Here is a 21,315-nt window from a genome sequence, read left to right on the forward strand (position 1 = left end):
AAAGCTTGCTTCTGCACACCAGCCTTTTCAAAATTAAAGATTGTCTCCAGGTCCCAGGCCTGTGGATTCCTTTTTTCGGTAACTATCTGTTGAGTGATTACCGTTTGCCAGGTGCAGTTTTAGGTGTTGAGGATTCACTGGGGAAGAAGATGGGCATGATTCCTGCCTTCGCTGAACTCACAGTCTAGTGGAGGAGACAGACATTACAAACTTACAAAACTGTCTATACACTTGAATTTCTGATAAGCGTCCTAAAGGAAAAGGCCAGTAATTCTCAGCATAAGCCTTCTAATGTAGGTGCTCAAAAAAATCTTTTGAATGTAATCAAAAAGGTTGCTAGGAAAATCAAATACAAAAAGGTATCAAGTGTCCTACAAGTACAAGGAAATATTGATTCCTTAGCCTTTTCCAAGAATATTAGTGGAACTCTGTCTCTCTCCCTATCTCCCACTCCGGCTTGGGCCTCCTCGATTAGACTGACTAATATGAATCTTCGGAGTTGAGCTTAGGGGATGGTTTTGGTGCACCTTGGGATGTATTGTCCTCCCCCAATGTACCCTCCATGGCCACTTGACATGCCACCCTTCCTCCTCTTCCTCTTTCTTTTCTTCCCCTTGGCTAGCTGGGGTTACCAAACTGCTTCTTGGGGGCTAGTTGGCCACATACAGGGTGAGACATATAAGAGCACATCTGCTCAGAATCTGCAGGGGAGAAGGGAGAGAGGTAAGAGGTGGGCCTGGGCTCTTCCAAGGCAAAGCACAGATGTGGGGAGGGCGAGAGTATCCTGGATAGATGAGTTCCAAAATGCTGCCAGCTCCAAGGCTGCTTACAAATCAGGTCTCTACCCCGCTTCACTTTCAGATGGGTAAATGGAAGAGGCCTAGAAAGGGCTCACACATGGTGCTAGATGCAGGGCCAAGACACACCAATTTCTATTTCTGTCTCCCTATTGTCCGGCTCAGGGCCTGGTACAGTGTAGGCATTCAAGTAAATGCTTGTGGAATAAATAATGAGGTCTGGTTTCCTGGTTCTTTAAGCAAGGTGGACTGGCAGGGCTGGGCCATGACCCTGATTTGCCAGCCATTTCCCCCCCAAAACAAAGAGCATACCATCTGAGCTGGAGCCTCCCTGAGCCAACTGGACAAGGATAACACAAACACCAGTGAATGTAGTAAAAGCAGGAAGAAGAGAAGTAGGTGACCAGACAAATCCTGAATAACCAGCACTCATGATTTCTCAAGTACAATCCAACCAACCAACAAGCAAACCCTTAGCTGCCTCGGAGTAAACAGTGCCAAAGGAGAGGTGGCTGAGAAGCACAAAAGGGTCTGGTAGTTTCCTTCATAGACATTTAGGGCTGATATGATTCTAACCCTCAAGAAACTCACAGTCCAACATGTGAGGTGGATGGAATCACAGACACCCGAATGGGGTGCCGTGGGGTGTGCAGACACAGATGAGAGAAGCATCCGCCAGCCTGAGGAGGACAGGGAAGCCTCTATGGAAGCAGAGGTGCTGCGGTGAGGAGAAAGGGTGCAAAAGGCATGGAAGGACAGCACGGGGAAGACTGAAATTAGCTCACCAAACCAGAAGCTAAGAAGCTTTGCAGGAACAACAGAAAACCAAAGAGGACTGGAAGGAAAAGGAGAGCAAGGGGACTTGGGAGCTCAGAAGAAGTGGGTGGAAGCGAGGGAAATGCTGAGAAAGAAGCAGCCCTAGGATTCCTTCTTCCTGGATTCTGAAGGTTCACCCTCAGCCTTCAGAATGACTCATTTCTAGAAAGCTTTGGATAGCTGAGGTTCGCCATAATGTGTTTTCTTCTGATCGTTCCCCTTCAATCATACTCTTACTTGTTTCGGTACTGCAATTTCAGCAATACCTGCATAGGAGAACCTATTTAATGCCAGTCAATGGGCTAGGTACTATACAAGGGACATACATAGTCCCTTCTTTCACCAAAGTTTTATTGAGGTTCTACTCAAGCCTGGCATTATTCTAGGTTGATAATCATGTGTGTGGTGGGTCAGGGGGCTGGCAGGGAGTGAAAAGTACACACATCATCAACACAAGGATTTGGGCCATCAGAGAAGTATAAAGAAGACGGAGGGGAAGGCTAGTACCTGTGTGACCTTGGACAAGACACTTCCCTTCTCTGAGTCTTGGTTTCCTCCTCTGGAAAAAGGGACTAATCATATTTATTTGCTGTGAGGAGTAGTGGTAATGTTTGAAATGTTCTCGGGCAGTGTCTGCCACTCAGAAGCATTTCCATGGTACTGGTACTCAGCTGTGCGGGGTGGGGGGGTGGGTGGCATTTGCAATGGGCTTCAACAGGCAGAGAAGTAGGAAGAGTGATCTGTCTTGTGGTGGCTGGGGAGACACAAAAGTCTGCAGGTTTGCTTTGTCAGAGGGACTAGTTTCATTTGATAGGAGCCTCAGGTTTGTGGAGGGGAGCAGAAAGACAGAAGACTGGACGTTGGCAAGTGGGGATGTCTTCCTCATAAATCCCTTTATGTCTGGAGATCAGCAGCTCTAGAAAGAACCTACAGAAAGTAAATGAACCCAGGAGTAGTGGCTGGAGGTGGGGACTGAGGAGGTAGAGGGTGGGACAGAACAGTGTATTTCAAAATCTCTTGGAAGTCACTGGATCACTTCTCAGGGCAGGCAGGCTCTGGGGAACAACAGCATATAGTGCCTTGGTTCAGGCTAGAATGACCGACTATGTCTATTTGCTAGGGGCTGAGGAGTTGCCCGGGACTCAGGATTTTCAGTGCTAAAACCAGGGTGGTTTGGGACTTATTGGGACAGCTTGTCCTCTAGTTCAGGCCTTTGTCACTGTCTCCTGGACTTCAGCAGGCTGCTCCCCACTGCTCTACCTTCCTTTGGTCCTTTGCTGCTAGAGGATTGCTATCAAACACAGCTCTTACCCTCTGCCCTGTTTCTAACCCTCCAAAGGTTCCCATGGCCTCCGGGATCAAGTTTGAACCCGAGAGCCTGGCCTCCAGAGCCCTTGCTCCACTGGTTTCTGCCCTCCTTGAAAGTCTCACTACCCATAACTTTCACACCACACCAGATACAGCCTCCTTTCCCAACCAGGAAGTGCCCTTTGCTATTCTGGGCCTTTGCCCACGGTGGTCTCTTATCAGCCTATGCATGCTTAGCATGTCCTACGCATGCTTCAAGTTGCTGTGAAGATGTCACTGTCTGAGATTCTCCACCCTGCTCTCTCCTCTGGATTCCCAAGGTACATTATACATACTTTTGGGAGAGCACATATTAGGAAGTTAGTTTGAGAGTGTAGACCCCACTGCTATATCCAGCTTCTAGTGAGATGCTTCATGTACAGTAAGCTTTTGGTATATATATCTTGAATAGTCAGCATATTCACATGATTCAAAATTCAAAAGGGTCTATAGGGAAATTCAGTGAAAAGTCTCCTTCCCACTCCTGGCCTCTAACAATCCCACACCCCTCCTCCTCCTCCAGGGAAATTTTATGCGTGCCCAAGCAAATAAGGTAATTTGCTTTGTTAAATGAATAAAGGAAATAACAGTAGAAACCTAGAAACAATACAAATGTTCAAAATCTGGACCTGGCTAAGTAAGCAATTATATAGGACTCTTATAGACAATCTGCAGTCATTAAAAGTCATAAAAATTATTATAAGGTAGACTCAGTAGTATACGATATGGTAAGCTTTCAAAGCAGAGTATAAAGCAGACCTCTCCACTGAATACACTTTGTGAAGTGATAGGATGAAAGGGGGTCTGAGAGAGAAATGATTGCTGCTTTAAGGTGAAGAGATTCTGGGTTTCCTTTTATGTAAAGTTGTTTGAATATGAAAAGAAAGAGGCTGCATTATTGTGAATCTGCCTGACGAAGAAGCATGATTCATGATGGGACTCATTCATTCAGTAATTCATTCTGCAGACACTGAATGCCGGCTTTGTCAGGAGAAGGCCAGAAACAGTGCTGAGCTTCCCAGGAAGAGCACTAAGTAGGCGACAGGCCCTAAGAAACTCTAATGGAGCCAGAGGGGTGGGGAGTGTGATGAGTTCATTGCCAGGCTGTTGAGTTTGAGTTTTTGTTCATCAAGAGGAGTGGTGTCGTAGATAGATGATAGGATATGGGTCAGGGAGCTCAGCAGAAAGGTCAGGGCTAGTGCTGGCCATCAGCATACATGTGGTGTGTCATGAAAGCCGGAGGTGGGGTGAGCTCACCCAGGCAGAAGGTAGACAAGGAAAGGAGAAGACAGGTTCCATAAAGCGGGTGAGGAGTATTTCTGCCAATCTCTCAATGTCTCTGAGCCGGGGACAAGGGCACCAGGGTAGCAGAGGTGGTATCTGTCTTTGAGTGTGGGAGGGCCTCAGAGTTCAGGCAGAAATCCTCCCTCCCAGCCCCTGGCTGCCAAGTCTCATGCGCTCACAACCTGGGTCTGGTCTTAGTAGTCCAAGAGGGCCTGGTAGATCAAGAGGGGGGGCTTTGACGGGCTTAGAAAATGTGTAGGAACCCTTAAGTGAGAGGGTGGAATAGAGAGAGGGTTTAAAAGATTCACTTGTACCAAGATTGGATGGGGCTGGAAACAGGTGAGCCTGGCACTGGGAGCAGGAATGTTCTACAGGTTGAGGGATGTAGGGCCCCAGGAAGGGGAAAGTTCTGAGTCTGGGGTATTCCCCTAGTGAGCAGGTCTCATATGTGCCCTTAAAGGGCCTGGCCAGCAAAGCTGATAGAATCATTGCTCAAAATTTAGACAGAGAAAGGGGAGGGGTGATCCCCAGAGCCGTGTGCCAGTGGGGTATTTCGCCCACCTTCATATGTCCCCCGTGATTTGTGCTTCCCAGGGAATGTGGCAGACTGGAAGGACGTGGCCTGTGGAATCAGGCCCACCTGGAAGCCAGGCCCAGCTCGACACTTAGGGCTGAGTGACCTTTGGGAAATCCCTTCTCTGAGCCTCAAGTTCCTCATTTACAAATTGAGGCAATAATAATATCTACCTTGGGACGTTGTTGTGAGGATTAGAAATAGTCAACTCCTAGTATACAGTAGGTGCTCAATACATGAATTCTTGTTATTTGTGCTACCAAATGGGAATAGGATGGCCTAAGTCATTGCTGAGTTGTATTCTCTTGGAGGGATTTATTGCCAGTTGGGACAAGAAACTGAAATCTTTTTGTTTACCATCTTTTCACATACGTTTGTCAAAGGCGGTCTGGTGGGCAGATAAGTAAAAACCGTTCTCAATTTCCACTGCAGGTAACAATTCTCTCCTGTGCTGGTCATCTCCAGCACACAAAGAAAAGCATGTTCACAAACCTTTTCGCTGGTGGTGATATATATAGAAGACTGAGAAAGCAATAGGCGGGCAGGGGTTAAAATAAGTTGTGAAATACTGAATTTAAAAAACAATGCATCCCCTCCTCTGGCCGCCAAACTTACAAACATTTGTGCCATGTTTTCTAATTGTTCAAAGTGCTTTTCCATATTTTATTTCATTTGCTCCTTACTCTGGCCTGTGAGGTAAGTAGGCCAGATGTTGTCAGCATCTGGGAGGGGCTAAAACTGAGAGAGCTGGTATTAGAACCCATACCTCCTTGCTATGGAGCGTGAGTGAACTGAGCCAGGTTAAACCTTGGATGAATAGGTGAAAAGCAATCTGTGAGGAAATGATGTGCAGGTGTTGGAAGGAGCTGTTTTGCAAGGAGACAAAGGTCACAGTGCCATCTTGTTGTTGGGTGTCTGAAAGAGCTGGGTGGCAGTGTATCTTTTGTGCTGATGAGCAAACCAGAGGCCCACAGTAAGGAGAGGAGGACTTTGGAACTCAGTTGACGTAGAGAGGTGGATTTGGGTTCAAAAGTTTTATCCTTTGCACGTTGTTTTAAATGACAGCAGTGACCCCGGTGACCTGGGTGGCCCTGGGTCACCCGGCTAGGGAGGGGCAGAGCACTGAGGATTGAGGCTCAATTCAGAACCCTTAACTCCAACTTCTTGGGCTTGAAATCAGCTCATTCAGTCCCCTGCCCTGTCTTCCTTACAGGGGTGTTGAAAAGAATAAGAGTGGAAAGGACAAATCACCACATGATGGCATTAAAAGAAGTAGTGCCCAGCGTTCACCTTTTCCAAATAACTAACTGGCCTCCATGTGAGAGCTACAAAGGGCAAATATTTTGGCTACACTGATATGTTTGCACGGTCTACGTATGAGCCGTGTGGTGAAGTAAGTCACTCACTGTGTTTCCCCAAGCCAGTTTCTTTCCCTGTAAAACGAAGGCATCATCTCCCGCCTGACGGGTTGTGAGGATGAAATATGCAGCATACGTGAAATAAGCATAGCGCAAACGATGAGGCAGTACTGTTATCTGTGGAATGCTTTGAGTCCTCGCTTGCCGCAGTCCACCACACTCAGCTCACTCTAGGACCCTGAAACGCCTTCTTCTGGTGGGAGTAGAGAAGGTGGTTCTCTTTTTGTTTTCTCTAGCCGCGGGGCAGGCAGACTGAACTAGGGAGGAAAATGGAGGAAGATGGGTTTGCTCACCGCCTCTGTCTTCTTGTCCCCCATCTGAGGGGGAAATGGCAGGGGGGAAGCAGGGTGGCATAACCTTTTCTTCAGTGAGTCAGCTAAAAAGGAATTTCTAGAGCTCCAATAACATATAAGTGGTGGTTTGGGTTTGGATTTTTCAAGCTGCTCCCTCTTTTTAAGCTGCTTTGAGATGCACAACTAAAAGCACATGCAATTGGGAAGCACGTGGAAAATGACAGAAGCACAGCTTGTTACCAATGTGAACTTGAAGAAATCACTCAGCGACTCTGGCCCTGTTTTCTCATCTGCAAAATGAGGACAATGCTACCAATTTCGCAGGGTCATTGTGAGTATTAATAGCATGTGAAAGTGCCGGGTCTGGTGCCTGGCACAGAACAGAGTTTCGAACACCTACCTTTCCATTCCCTTTCCCTTCCTAGTGGACAGACCATAGTCACTGAGCTCAGAGGAAAACACTTATTATTCAGCCTATTATCATGGCTGCCATTATTCATTTAATTCTCACAACAACCCTATGAAACAGCTCATCTATGAACACAGAGAAAACAGAGGAGCAGTTCAGAGAAGTTATATTGCCCAAGGTCACACAGCTTTCAACTTTTAAAGCCAGGATTCAAACCCACTTTGTCTAGTTTGCCTCTTCGATATCAGAATGTGAGGGGGCTTCATCAGGCTGGATCTTCTGGAAGGACCATCTTTAAATAGACTCAGACCAAGGGGATAACCCCAACCTGGCCCATTTTGGGAATGAGCTCAGGGTGGAGTTTCAAGGGCACGAAATAGGCCATTGCTAGGGGCAGCCTGGCAACAACTGGAAGAGAACTACAAATGAATGTTTGATTCCCAAATCTGTGGGGAAGTTAATCTGTGCTCTGCCAGTTTCAGGAGCTTATGCTGTGAGGGTGACATGAATTCTTTATTAAGCAGTATATGTTTAGCAATAAATATATCATTGGTAGTCTTCTGTCATCTCTCACTAAACATAACGTCCTATTCATCGTCTGACAGCCCTCCATTTACCACCCTACAAAGGAGAGGGATCTGAGTCTCCTTTTCAAACCCCTGTCCGAAGCTAGACTGCAGAAGCTAGAATAGGAAGGCTGAGTCATCTTCTTAAAAGAAAATGAAGTGTACCAAAGCCACACAGAACAAAAGTATGTTTTCTATAGGTATCATTTGTTTTCACACATGGCTTCTTTTCTAGGGTATTAACCCAGGAGCTGAGGACGTGTCTTCTCTTTACCGCAGAAAGTAGGTACCTTTCCTTGTCATCTGTGCTGTCCCCCCTCTTTCACTCCCAGTTATTGGCATGACTGCAGGTACCTTATTAACTAGCAAAGTAACTGCCACGGCACACTGACCGCTTAGGACTGTGCCAGGTATGGCACAGCACGGGCAAAGAGGGCCAAAATGGTCTTCCAGCAGCCCACTTAAGAGCTAGGCTATGGCCTGAGCTGCTCTTACCCTCAGGGTTCTAGATAGATCCAGAGTAAAGGCCCTGGCCTCAGATGCTCACACAAGGATGGCTCTCATAGTGCCTTATCGGTTTCCTCATTTCTCATGGCTGAAGCAAGGAAGATTGGGTAGATAGGATTGTTATGTTCTGTTCATTTACAGCTGTAATTCCCAAAAATAGAGCCGTGTGGCAGGGCAAGTCCTGGCTTTTGTGCTTGTCCCTTGTAAAGCAAGTGTTGGGTTAGTTCACAGCACTGGGGTAGAAAGGAGAAAGCAAGCTCCAGCCAGTCTGGGCAGCTCTGATGCTGGGTAACTCACTGCCCACATCAAAGGGAGATGACTAGGATCTCTCCATAAGCCCAGGGAACCACAGCTGACCCCTTCCCCTCACCCCCTGGAAGAAAGCAGCTGATACTCCTATTTCTGCACAGGCTCACATGATAGAGGGGACTTTTCTTTTTCAAAGAGAATTCATACAGCCATTGATTATACAGAACCATTTCTTAGTACTCTTTTCTTTCCATTTAAGAAAAGTGGAATATACCATGATGAGGATTCTAATGCCAAGACAAGATTGCTGGCTCATCATCTAGGATACAAATACACACTTAATTGTTTGACATTTTAATGAACGCAAAGCAAGATTAAGCATCTCTGCCTTCGTTGTACACAGCTTGAACACAGGAGCCCAGGGAGGGGAAGACTGCACAGCTTTCCTTGGTGGGGAAGACAGAAGCCCCTGTAGTCCTGTCTTGTTGTGGGGAGACTAACCCATGTTCTGTCGGTTGCCATAGCCCCTAGGATGGGTGTCCTTCCAGTCATCCCAATCCCGAGCTCTGTGGAGTGCACGTTCATCATCCTCTTCCTCCTGTTCCTGATCTTGTCGCTGAGCTGCTGTTCTGAACTCTGCCCCAGTGGAAAAATGAGAAAGCAGGGTGAGGCAAAGAGTGACTGATACGGGCCCCAGCTCCACTCTGAATACAACCACATAACAAGAGAACAAAGAATATATCCCTAGCTGCCTACCCTGGGGCCAGCAGAACTGGGAAGAGTACTTACTATTACTTAACAGGTGACATGTTAAATAATAGTAAGACAGGATCCTCTGAGTGGTTTTCATGAGAAGGCAAAAACATATAAGTTGCCCCTCAAAATGAATTCTATTTTGGGAAATAATTCTTGCTAAAATGGCCAACCCCTCACAACAGAAAACAAAAACACCAACTGACCAACAGAACCCCAGCAAACCAAAAACACTGAAGTGTTTCCATAGTATAGTGGTTATCACACTTGCCTGACAAAAACACTAAAGTAAAAAATATTTATGGTTTTATGATTTGTGATTTGCCAGGAAGGTGGGACTACAGGTGACTTCTCCTTCATCCATTTCCTTTATTACAGTTCTACAATTCTGTGTGTGTATAAAATTGGAAATCACGTGGCAGTTGAACCTACCAGAAAAGAATGTGTGTTATTTTGCGCGTTTGGAACAGGGTGTGAGGTCCAAATGGCACTTGTCATGCAGTCTACCAAATACTACGTCTCTTTTGCACGATTTTTTTCTTTCCTTTGTGAGGTAAAGGAACAATTTCCTAGCTACTTTGAATTTGCCCACGAGAAATACTCTCATTACCATGATAAAGGATGACATATGTGGGGAATCTGATCTCTCCTTACAGCTTAGGAGTCTTGTGTTCTGCTTTATTTAACCCTTTATTGTAACATATAAGATACTGGAAATCACACAAAAATATATATAACTTAAAATTTGGTAAGGAGGCTATACCTTTATAGCCTTCACTTGGGTCAAGATATATATTTTCCGTACCCATCCCCAAAGTTTCTCCATGAGCATCTACCAAATGACACCCTGTGCTCACTGGCTGTTAATTCCCATTCCTTCCCTCCCTGGAAATCACCAATCTACCTTCTATCTCTATAGATTTGCCTATTCTGAACATTTCACATAAATGGAATCATGTAACAAGTGGTCTTTTGTGTCTGACTTCTTTCACTTAGCATAATGCTTTTGAGGTTAGTCTTACCCATTTTCAAATATTTTGGTATATTTTTAATCTACAGGTTTCTTCTTCCAACCCTTTCTTTCCTTACAAGTTCTCTATTGAAGAGGCAGGGGCATTTGACCTGTAGTTTCCCCAAATCTGGATTTTGCTGACTGCATAGTCGTGATGGAGTCCAACATGTTCTTCGGTATTTCTGCAGATTGGCAAGTGGACACAGAGCTTGATATGACTCAGGGTTGATCCCTTCGCATGAATACAGGTGGTGCTGTCCTCCCCCAGCAGGTGGCACATAGTATCTGTGTCTCCTATGTTGTGATGTTAGCAGCTGTTGATGCTCAATGCCTAGATTCGTTAATTTTCCCAGGGTTTCAAAATGGTGATACTCTTTAACATTTCCTTTTTTATTACGTAGAATGCTTTTTATAAAGAGAGGCTTTCCCTCATCTACTACTATTTACAGGAAAAGAAAACAAGATTAATGCTTGATTCTTCTGCTTTAATTTACCATTTCTCAAGGTAATAAATTGGTTCCTTATCATCCTCTGAAATCGAACAATTTTTGTTTTAACTATAGTTATGAACTCATGGATTTAAACATATTTGATGAGTTTCAATGAATTGCAATGATTTCTAAAAAATATTCAAATAAGCTTTCAATTTTAGTTTTAATTTACAGAAAAATTGAGAAGATAGTACAGAGTTCTTATACATCTGTACCCAATTTCCCTTATTGTTAACATCTTACATTCCTATGGTTTGTGTGTCATAACTAATGAACCAATACTGATACACACATAACAACTAAAGTTCATACTTTATTCAGATTTCCTTAGGTTTTACGTAATGTCCTTTTTTTTGGTTCCAGAATCCCATCAAATATTCCATATTACATTAGTCCTCCGTCTCCTTCGTCTCCTCTTGGCTGTGAGAATTTCTCACTTTCCTTGTTTTTGATGACCTGGACAGTTTTGAGGGGTACTCATCAGGTCTTTTGCAGAATGACCCTCAACCTGGAGTTGCCTCATATTTTTCTCATAATTAGACTAGGGTTATGACTTTTGGAAGAGAATAACACAGTGAAGTTTCCTCCTTATCACATCAAACCAAGGCTACACACCACAAACCTGACTTATCACTGTTGATGTTAACTGGGATCACTTCAGGTAGTGTTTGTAGGGTTCCCAACTGCTCCCCCCTCCTTCTATACTATAGTCTTTGGAAGCAAGTAACTAAACATAGCTTACACTTAAGGGGTGAGGAGTTATGCTGCATCTCCTTGAGACAGGTGTATATACACAAATTATTCAGAATTATTCTGTAGGGGAGATTGGTCTCTTCACCCCTATCTATTTATGTAATCATTTATTTCTATCACTATAGACTCACGGACACATTTTATTCCTTGTGTTATAATCCAATACTGTTATTTTCCTGCTCACATTCTTCCAGTTTTGGCCAGTAACAGTTCTTTCCAAAGGCCCTGTGTCACATTAACATACCTCAATATTTTTTTGTTTGTTGTTATTGTTTTTTGAGTGCTTCCTTATTTTCCAGTACTACAAGATATTTCAGGTTCATCTTGTATATTCCTGGTCCAGCCCTAGAATTATCCATTTCTCTAAGGAGCCCTTTAATTGGAGAATAGTATTAGAAACCAAGATTTGGGCACTAGATGTGCTCGTTGCTACTGGCAATTATCCTTTTTCAAGCCAAACTGTCTTTGGCCAGTGGAAACGTCTTCAAAGTGGCTTCTGAGTCCCTTTGACATGACCATAGCAGTCTTTGAAAGCTTCTTTCCTATCCTTTATGACAAGATGTTCCAAGCTCATCTTATTTATTTCCTGCTGCAAACCTGGAATTAGCTATTTCTCTAAGACATCCTGGTTTATTTTAATGGGAATGGTATTTCAAGAACAGAACCTGGGTTACTAGGTGTGCTCATTGCTTCTGGGCTGGTCATTGTTTCTAAGCCTTTTCAGTGGAAAAAGCAAAAGTGTGTGTGTGTGTGTGTACTTTTCAATAAAATGTCTCATGAGTTCATATTCAGGACTACAGGGGTGTTTTGTTTCTAACTCAAATTCGTTTGAGTTACATCTGTGTTCTTCCACACTAAAAGTCTTAGCGCTCAAAGACAGAGGATGATGGAATTTGAATATCTCATAATTACTCAGTTAATATTGTCTCACATTACACAGTCCTGGAATAACATTAATACTGTTACCAATATAATTGCTGAGAACAGTTCTTTTTTTTGCATATTCTTTCTCCATTTCTCCACGGGGAGATCTACATTACCAGAGCACTGGGCATATAGGCATTATTACTTTCTCTCTTTCAAATCTCATTTAGTCTTAGTTCTACAAGTAACTATATATTTAATGCTGACTGATATTACTTATATCAATGTCTCTCGCATCACTTTGGTTGTCTTAAGCTCATTCTCTAGCAAATTTCTCAGAAAGGGATCATGGGACCAATATTTCCTGACTTCCTGTATGTTGATAAATACCTGTACCCTTTATACCTAAAAGGCAGTTTTACCAGATATAATGTTCTTGGCTCACATTTTTTCCCCTTGAGTATCTTAAATGTTACTCCATTTTCTTCTGGCATAAACTGTTGGTGTCAAAAAGTTTGAAGATGATTGAATTTTCCTTCCTTTACAACCCACCTGCTGTTTTTGCTGAAGTATCCAAGGCATTTCTTTTTTTAAAAAAAGTCTAGTAATTTTATTAGAATGTGTCTTGCTGTTGGTCATTCTGGAGCAAAATTCTTAGGTACACGGTGTGCTTTTTAAAAGCAAATCTAAAGTTTCCTCAATATTAGTTTTTTTTTTTTTTTTTTTTTAATATCTTTATTGGAGTATAATTGCTTTACAATGTTGTGTTAGTTTCTGCTGTACAACAAAGTGAATCAGCTGTATGTATACATGTATTCCCATATCCCCTCCCTCTTGCATATCTCTCCCTCCCACCCTCCCTATCCCACCCCTCTAGGTGGTCACAAAGCACTGAGCTGATCTCCCTGTGCTATGCAGCTGCTTCCCACTAGCCATCCATTTTACATTTGGTAGTGTACATATGTCCATGCCACTCTCTCACTTCATCCCAGCTTATCCTTCCCCCCCACCATATCCTCAAGTCCATTCTCTACATCTGCATCTTTATTCCTGCCCTGTCACTAGGTTCATCAGTACTGTTTTTTTTAGATTCCATATATGTGCGTTAGCATATGATATCTGTTTTTCTCTTTCTGACTTACTTCACTCTGTATGACAGTCTCTAGGTCCATCCAATATTAGTTTTAAGCATTTTTTTCTTTTTCCTTGCTTCGGTATCCTTCTTTAGATAATCTTATTATCTATATGTCAGGTCTTCTTTGCTATCTTTCATATTTGTCACTTTTTCTAGAAATCTGTTCGTCTTTGCCTCTTTTTGATTTAAAACATTTTCCTTTTTACTTTAGAAAGACATTTTCTGCTATATTCAATCATTCTTGTTTTCTTCTAGTTTAGCCTTCATTTATTTTCTTTTATTCAAATTGAAGTCTAACTGATTTACAATATTAGTTTCAGGTGTACAACATGTTGATTTAATATTTTATATATTATATTCCATTTAGAGTTATTATAAAATATTGGGAAGATGGTGGAAGTGTAAGAAGTGGAGATCACCTTCCTCCCCACAAATAGAACAGAAATGCATCTACATGTGGAACAACTCCTACAGAACACCTACTGAACGCTGGCAGAAGACCTCAGACTTTCCAAAAGACAAGAAACTCCCCACGTACCTGGGTAGGGCAAAAGAAAAAAGAAAAAAACAGAGACAAAAGAATAGGGATGGGACCCACACCAGTGGGAGGGAGCTGTGAAGGAGGAAAGGTTTCCACACACTAGGAAGACCCTCCATTGGCAGAGATGGGGGTGGGGGGGGAAGCTTCAGAGCCATGGAGGAGAGCGCAGCCACAGGGGTGCAGAGGGCAAAGTGGAGAGATTCCCGAACAGAGGATCGGTGCTGACCAGCACTCACCAGCCCGAGAGGCTTGACTGCTCACCCGCCGGGGTGGGTGGGGGCTGGGAGCTGAGGCTCGGGCTTTGGAAGTCAGACCCCATGGAGAGGACTGGGGTTGGCTGCGTGAACACAGCCTGAAGGGAGCTGGTGTGCCACAGCCAGCTGGAGGGAGACCAGGAAAAAGTCTGGAACTGCCGAAGAGGCAAGAGACTTTTTCTTGCCTCTTTGTTTCGTGGTGCGTGAGGAGAGGGGAATAAGAGCGCCACTTAAAGGGGCTCCAGAGATGGGCGTGAGCCAAGGTTATCAGCGTGGACCACAGAGACGGGCATGAGATGCTAAGGATGCTGCTGCAGCCACCAAGAAGCCTGTGTGTGAGCACAGGTCACTCTCCACACCTCCCCTCCCAAGAGCCTGTGCAGCCCGCCACTGCCAGGGTCCGCTGATCCAAGGACAACTTCCCTGGGAGAACACACGGCATGCCTCAGGCTGGTGCAACGTCATGCCAGCCTCTGCCACCACAGGCTCGCCCTGCATCTATAACCTTCCTTGCCCCCGACCTGAGTGAGCCAGATCCCCTGTATCAGCTGCTCCTTTAACCCCGTCCTGTCTGGCCAGGAACAGATGCCCTCAGGCGACCTACACACAGAAGCGGGGTCAAATCCAAAGCTGAACCCCAGGAGCTGTGCGAACAAAGAAGAGAAAGGGAAATTTCTCCCAGCAGCCTCAGAAGCAGCGGATTAAAGCTCCACAAACAACTTGATGTACCTGCATCTCTGGAACACCTGAATAGACAATGAATCATCCCAAATTGAGGTGGTGGACTTTGGGAGCAATGATATATATATTTTTTTCCTTTTTCTCTTTTTATGACTGGGTATGTGTATGCTTCTGTGTGTGATTTTGTCTGTATAGCTTTGCTTTTACCATTTGTCTTAGGGTTCTGTCTGTCTGTTTTTTTGGGGTTTTTTTGGTATAGCTTTTAGTACTTGATATCATTGGTGGATTTGTTTTGTTTGGTTGCCCTCTTCTTTCTTTTTTCTTTTCTTTTACTACTTATCTAAATTTTAAAAAAAATTAATAATTATTTTTTATTTTAATAACTTTATTTTATTTTTTCTTTCTTTCTTTCTCCTGTTTATTCTAAGCCTTATGGATGACAGGGTCTTGGTGCTTCAGCCGGGCATCAGGTCTGTGCCTCTGAGGTGGGATAGCCAACTTCAGGACACTGGTCCACAAGAGACCTCCCAGCTCCACGTAATACCAAATGGCAAAAATCTCCCAGAGATCTCCATCACAACACCAAGACCCAGCTCCACTCAACGACCAGCAAGCTACAGTGCTGGACACCCTATCCCAAACAACTAGCAAGACAGGAACACAAACCCACCCATTAGCAGAGAGGCTGCCTAAAATCAAAATAAGGTCACAGACACCCCAAAACAAACCACTGGATGAGGTCCTGCCCACCAGAAGAAACAAGATCCAGCCTCATCCACCAGAACACAGACACTAGTCCCCTCCACAAGGAAGCCTACATAACCCACTGAACCAACCTTACTCACTGGGAGCAAACACCAAAAACAATGGGAACTAACAACCTGCAGCCTGTGAAAAGGAGACACCAAACACAGTAAGTTAAGCAAAATGAGAACAGAGAAATGCACAGCAGTTGAAGGAGCAAGGTAAAAACCCACCAGACCAAACAAATGAAGAGGAAATAGGCAGTCTATGTATTTCTGAAAAGAATTTAGAGTAATGATAGTAAAGATGATCCAAAATCTTGGAAATAGAATGCAGAAAATACAAGAAACGTTTAACAAGGACCTAGAAGAACTAAAGAGCAAACAAACAGTGATGAACACAATAAATGAAATTAAAAATTCTCTAGAAGGGATCCATAGCAGAATAACTGAGGCAGAAGAACGGATAAGTGACCTGGAAGATAAAATAGTGGAAATAACTACTGCAGAGCAGAATAAAAAAAAAAAAAATGAAAAGAATTGGGGACAGTCTCAGAGACCTCTGGGACAACATTTAACGCACCAACAATAGAATTATAAGGGTCCCAGAAGAAGAAGAGAAAAAGAAAGGGACTGAGAAAATAATTGAAGAGATTATAGTTGAAAACTTCCCTAACATGGGAAAGGAAATAGTTAATCAGGTCCAGGAAGCACAGACAGTCCCATACAGGATATATCCAAGGAGAAATAAGCCAAGACACATATTAATCAAACTATCAAAAATAAAATGCAAAGAAAACATATTAAAAGCAGCAAGGGAAAAGCAACAAAAACCATACAAGGGAATCCCCATAAAGTTAACAGCTGATCTTTCAGCAGAAACTCTGCAAGCCAGAAGGGAGTCACAGGACATATTTAAAGTGCTGAAATGGAAAAACCTACAACCAAGATTATTCTACCCAGCAAGGATCTCATTCAGATTTGATGGAGAAATTAAAACTTTTACAGACAAGCAAAAGCTAAGAGAACTCAGCACCACTAAACCAGCTTTACAACAAATGCTAAAGGAACTTCTCTAGGCAGGAAACAAAAGAGAAGGAAAAAAACTACAATAACAAACACAAAACAATTAAGAAAATGGTAATAGGAATATACATATCAATAATTACCTTAAATGTAAATGGATTAAAGGCTCCAACCAGAAGACACAAACTGGCAGAATGGATACAAAAACAAGACACCTCCTTCAGACCTAGGGACACATACAGACTGAAAGTGAGGGGATGGAAAATGATATTCCATGCAAATGAAAATCAAAAGATAGCTGGCATACCAATTCTCATATCAGACAAAATAGACTTTAAAACAAAGACTATTACAAGAGACAAAGAACGACACTACATAACTGATCAAGGGATCAATCCAAGAAGAAGATATAACAACCATAAATATTTATGCACCCAACATACAAGCACCTCAATACACAAGGCAAATGCTAACAGACATAAAAGGGGAAATAGACAGTAACACAATCATAGTAGGGTACTTTAACACCCCACTTTCACCAATGGACAGATCATCCAAAATGAAAATAAATAAGGAAACACAAGCTTTAAATGATACATTAAACAAGATGGACTTAACTGATAATTATAGGACATTCCGTCTAACAACAACAGAATACACTTTCTTCTCAAATGCTCAAGGAACATTCTCCAGGAAAGATCATATCTTGGGTCACAAATCAAGCCTTGGTAAATTTAAGAAAATTGAAATCGTATAAGTATGGTTTCTGACCACAACGCTATGAAACTAGATATCAATTACAGGAAAAAAAACTTTAAAAAATACAGACATGTGGAGGCTAAACAATACACTACTTAATAACCAAGAGATCACTGAAGAAATCAAAGATGAAATCAAAAAATACCTAGAGAAAAATGACAATGAAAACATGATGACCCAAAACATATGGGATGCAGCAGAAGCAGTTCCAAGAGGGAAGTTTATAGCAGTACAGACCTACCTTAAGAAACAAGAAACATCTCAGATAAACAATCTAACCTTACACCTAAAGCAGTTAGAGAAAGAAAAACAAACAAACAAAAAAAACCCCAAAGTTAGCGGCAGGAAAGAAATCATAAAGATCAGATCAGAAATAAATGAAAAAAGAAATGAAGGAAACAATAGCAAAGAGCAATAAAACTAAAAGCTGGTTCTTTGAGAAAATAAACAAAATTGATAAACCATTAGCCAGACTCATCAAGAAAAAAAGGGAAAAGCCTCAAATCAATAGAATTAGAAATGAAAAAGGAGAAAAAACTGACACTGCAGGAATACAAACGATCATGAGAGATTACTACAAATGACTATATGCCAATAAAATGGACAACCTGGAAGAAATGGGCAAATTCTTAGAAAAGCACAACCTTCCGAGACTGAACAAGGAAGAAACAGAAAATATAAACAGACCAATTCCAAGCACTGAAATTGAGACTCTGATTAAAAACATTCAAACAAACAAAAGCCCAGGACCAGATGGCTTCACAGGCGAATTCCATCACACATTTAGAGAAGAGATAACACCCATCCTTCTCAAACTCTTGCAAACTATAGCAGAGGAAGGAACACTCCTAAACTCATTCTACGAGGCCACCATCATGCTGATACCAAAACCAGACAAAGATGTCACAAAGAAAGAAAACTATATGCCAATATCACTGATAAACACAGATGCAAAAATCCTCAACAAAATACTAGCAAACAGAATCCAACAGCACGTTAAAAGGATCATATAACATGATCGAGTGGGGTTTGTCCCAGGAATGCAAGGATTCTTCAATATATGCAAATCAATCAATGTGATACACCATATTAACAAATTGAAGAATAAAAAAACATATGATCATCTCAATAGATGAAGAAAAAGCTTTTGACAAAATTCAACACCCATTTATGATAAAAACCCTCCAGAAAGTAGGCATAGAGTGAACTTACCTTGACATAATAAAGGCCATATATGACAAACCCACAGTCAACATCGTCCTCAATGGTGAAAAAATAAAACCATTTCCACTAAGATCAGGAACAAGACAAGGTTGCCCACTCTCACCACTATTATTCAACATTGTTTTGGAAGTGTTAGCCACAGCAATCAGAGAAGAAAAAGAAATAAAAGGAATCCAAATCAGAAAAGAAGAAATAAAGCTGTTAATGCAGATGACATGATACTATATATACAGAATCCTAAAGATGCTACCAGAAAACTACTAGAGCTAATCAATGAATCTGGTAAAGTAGCAGGATACAAAATTAATGCACAGAAATCTCCTGCATTCCTATACACTAAGGATGAAAAATCTGAAAGTGAAATTAAGGAAACACTCCCTTTTACCATTGCAACAAAAATAATAAAATACCTAGGAATAAACCTACCTAAGGAGACAAAAGACCTGTACCCAGAAAACTATAAGACACTGATGAAAGAAATTAAAGGTGATACAAATAGATGGAGAGATATACCATGTTCTTGGACTGGAAGAATCAACATTGTGAAAATGACTCTACTACCCAAAGCAATCTACAGATTCAATGTAACCCTTATCAAACTACCACTGTCATTTTTCACAGAACTAGAACAAAAAATTTCACAATTTGTATGGAAACACAAAAGACCCGGAATAGCCAAAGCAATCTTGAGAAAGAAAAACGGAACTGGAGGAATCAGGTTCCCGCGTACTTCAGTTTAGACTAAAAAGCTACAGTTATCAAGGCAGTATGGTACTGGCACAAACACAGAAATACACATCAATGGAACAGGATAGAAAGCCCAGAGATAAACCCATGCACATAGGTCACCTTATTTTTGATAAAGGGAGGAAGAATACACAATGGAGAAAAGACAGCCTCTTCAAGAAGTGGTGCTGGGAAAACTGGACAGCTACATGTAAAAGAATGAAATTAGAACATTCCCTAACACCATACACAAAAATAAACTCAAAATGGATTAAAGACCTAAATGTTAGGCCAGACACTATCAAACTCTTAGAGGAAAACATAAGCAGAACACTCTATGACATAAATCACAGCAAGATCCTTTTTGACCCACATACTAGAGAAAGGAAGTAAAAACAAAAATAAACAAATGGGACCTAATGAAACTTAAAAGCTTTTGCACAGCAAAGGAAACTACAAACAAGATGAAAAGACAACCCTCAGAATGGGAGAAAATATTTGCAAACGAGTTAACGGACAAAGGATTAATTTCCAAAATGTATAAACAGCTCATGCAGCTCAATATTAAAAAACAAACAACTCAATCCAAAAATGAGTAGAAGACCTAAATAGACATTTCTCCAAAGAAGACATACAGATGGCCAAGAAGCACATGAAAAGCTGCTCAACATCACTAATTATTAGAGAAATGCAAATCAAAACTACAATGAGGTATCACCTCACACCGGTTAGAGTGGGCATCATCAGAAAATCTACAAACAACAAATGCTGGAGAGTGTGTGGAGAAAAGGGAACGCTTTTTCACTCTTGGTGGGAATGTAAATTGGTACAGCCACTATGGAGAACAGTATGGAGGTTCCTTAAAAAAGTAAAAATAGAACTACCATACGACCCAGCAATCCCACTACTGGGCATATACCCTGAGAAAACCATAATTCAAAGAGTTACATACCACAATGTTCATTGCAGCTCTATTTACAATAGCCAGGACATGGAAGCAACCTAAGTGTCCATCAACAGATGAATGGATAAAGATGTGGCACATATATACAATGGAACATTACTCAGCCATAAAAAGAAAGGAAACTCAGTTATTTGTAGTGAGGTGGATGGACCTAGATCTGTCACACAGAGTGAAGTAAGTCAGAAAGAGAAATACAAATACCATATGCGAACACATATATATGGAATATTAAAAAAAAGTTTTTAAAAAAAGGTCATGAAGAACCTAGGGACAGGATGGGAATAAAGACACAGACCTACTAGAGAATGTACTTGAGGACACGGGGAGGGGGAAGGGTAACCTGGGACAAAGTGAGAGACTGGCATGGACATATATACACTACCAAATGTAAAACCAATAGCAAGCAGCTGCATAGCACAGCGAGATCAGCTCGGTGCTTTGTGACCACCTAGAGGGGTGGGATAGGGAGGGTGGGAGGGAGGGAGATGTTAAGAGGGAAGAGATATGGGGATATATGTATATGTATAGCTGATTCACTTTGTTATAAAGCAGAAACTAACACTCCATTGTAAACCAATTGTACTCCAATAAAGATGTTAAAAAAAATTGGCTATATTCCCTGTGCTGTACAATGTATCTTTGTAGCTTATTCATTTTATACATAGTAGCTGGTACCTCTTAATCCCCTACCATCTTGCCCTTCCCTCCCTTTTCTCTCCTCACTGGTGTCCACAGGGTTGTCCTCTGTATTTGTGAGTCTGGTTCTGTTATATTTTTTATTAGATTATTTTTTTGATTCCACATATAAGTGATACCATACAGTATTTGTCTTTCTCTGACTTATTTCACTAAGCACTAATACCCTCTAGGGCTAATACCCTCTAGGGGCCATCCATGTTGTTGAAAATGGCAGAGTTTCACTCTTTTTAGGGTTAATACTCCACTGTATATATAAATATCTATATATTTTGGATATTAACCCCTTATTGGGCATACCATTTGCAAAATATTTTCTCCCATTCTGTAGGTTATCTTTTCATTTTGTTGTTGGTTTCCTTTGCTGTGCAGAAGTTTTTAAGTTTAATTAGGTCCCACTTGTTTATTTTTGCTTTTGTTTCCTTTGTCTGAG

At 41.9% G+C, this 21,315-nt stretch overlaps 1 protein-coding gene across 1 annotated transcript in view; it reads right to left on the minus strand.

The window, feature by feature from the left end:
- Window positions 1-8,598: 8,598 nt before the first annotated feature.
- Window positions 8,599-21,315, minus strand: part of LOC137757778 (immunoglobulin-binding protein 1-like) — a 36,247-nt gene continuing 23,530 nt past the window's right edge. Inside the window, 1 exon segment of the mRNA XM_068534368.1 lies at window positions 8,599-8,896. Coding sequence (XP_068390469.1) covers window positions 8,757-8,896 — 140 coding nt within the window. The 3' untranslated portion in view covers window positions 8,599-8,756.

Source organism: Eschrichtius robustus, unplaced genomic scaffold (assembly GCF_028021215.1).
Source record: "Eschrichtius robustus isolate mEscRob2 unplaced genomic scaffold, mEscRob2.pri scaffold_350, whole genome shotgun sequence".
Lineage (NCBI taxonomy): Eukaryota > Metazoa > Chordata > Mammalia > Artiodactyla > Eschrichtiidae > Eschrichtius > Eschrichtius robustus.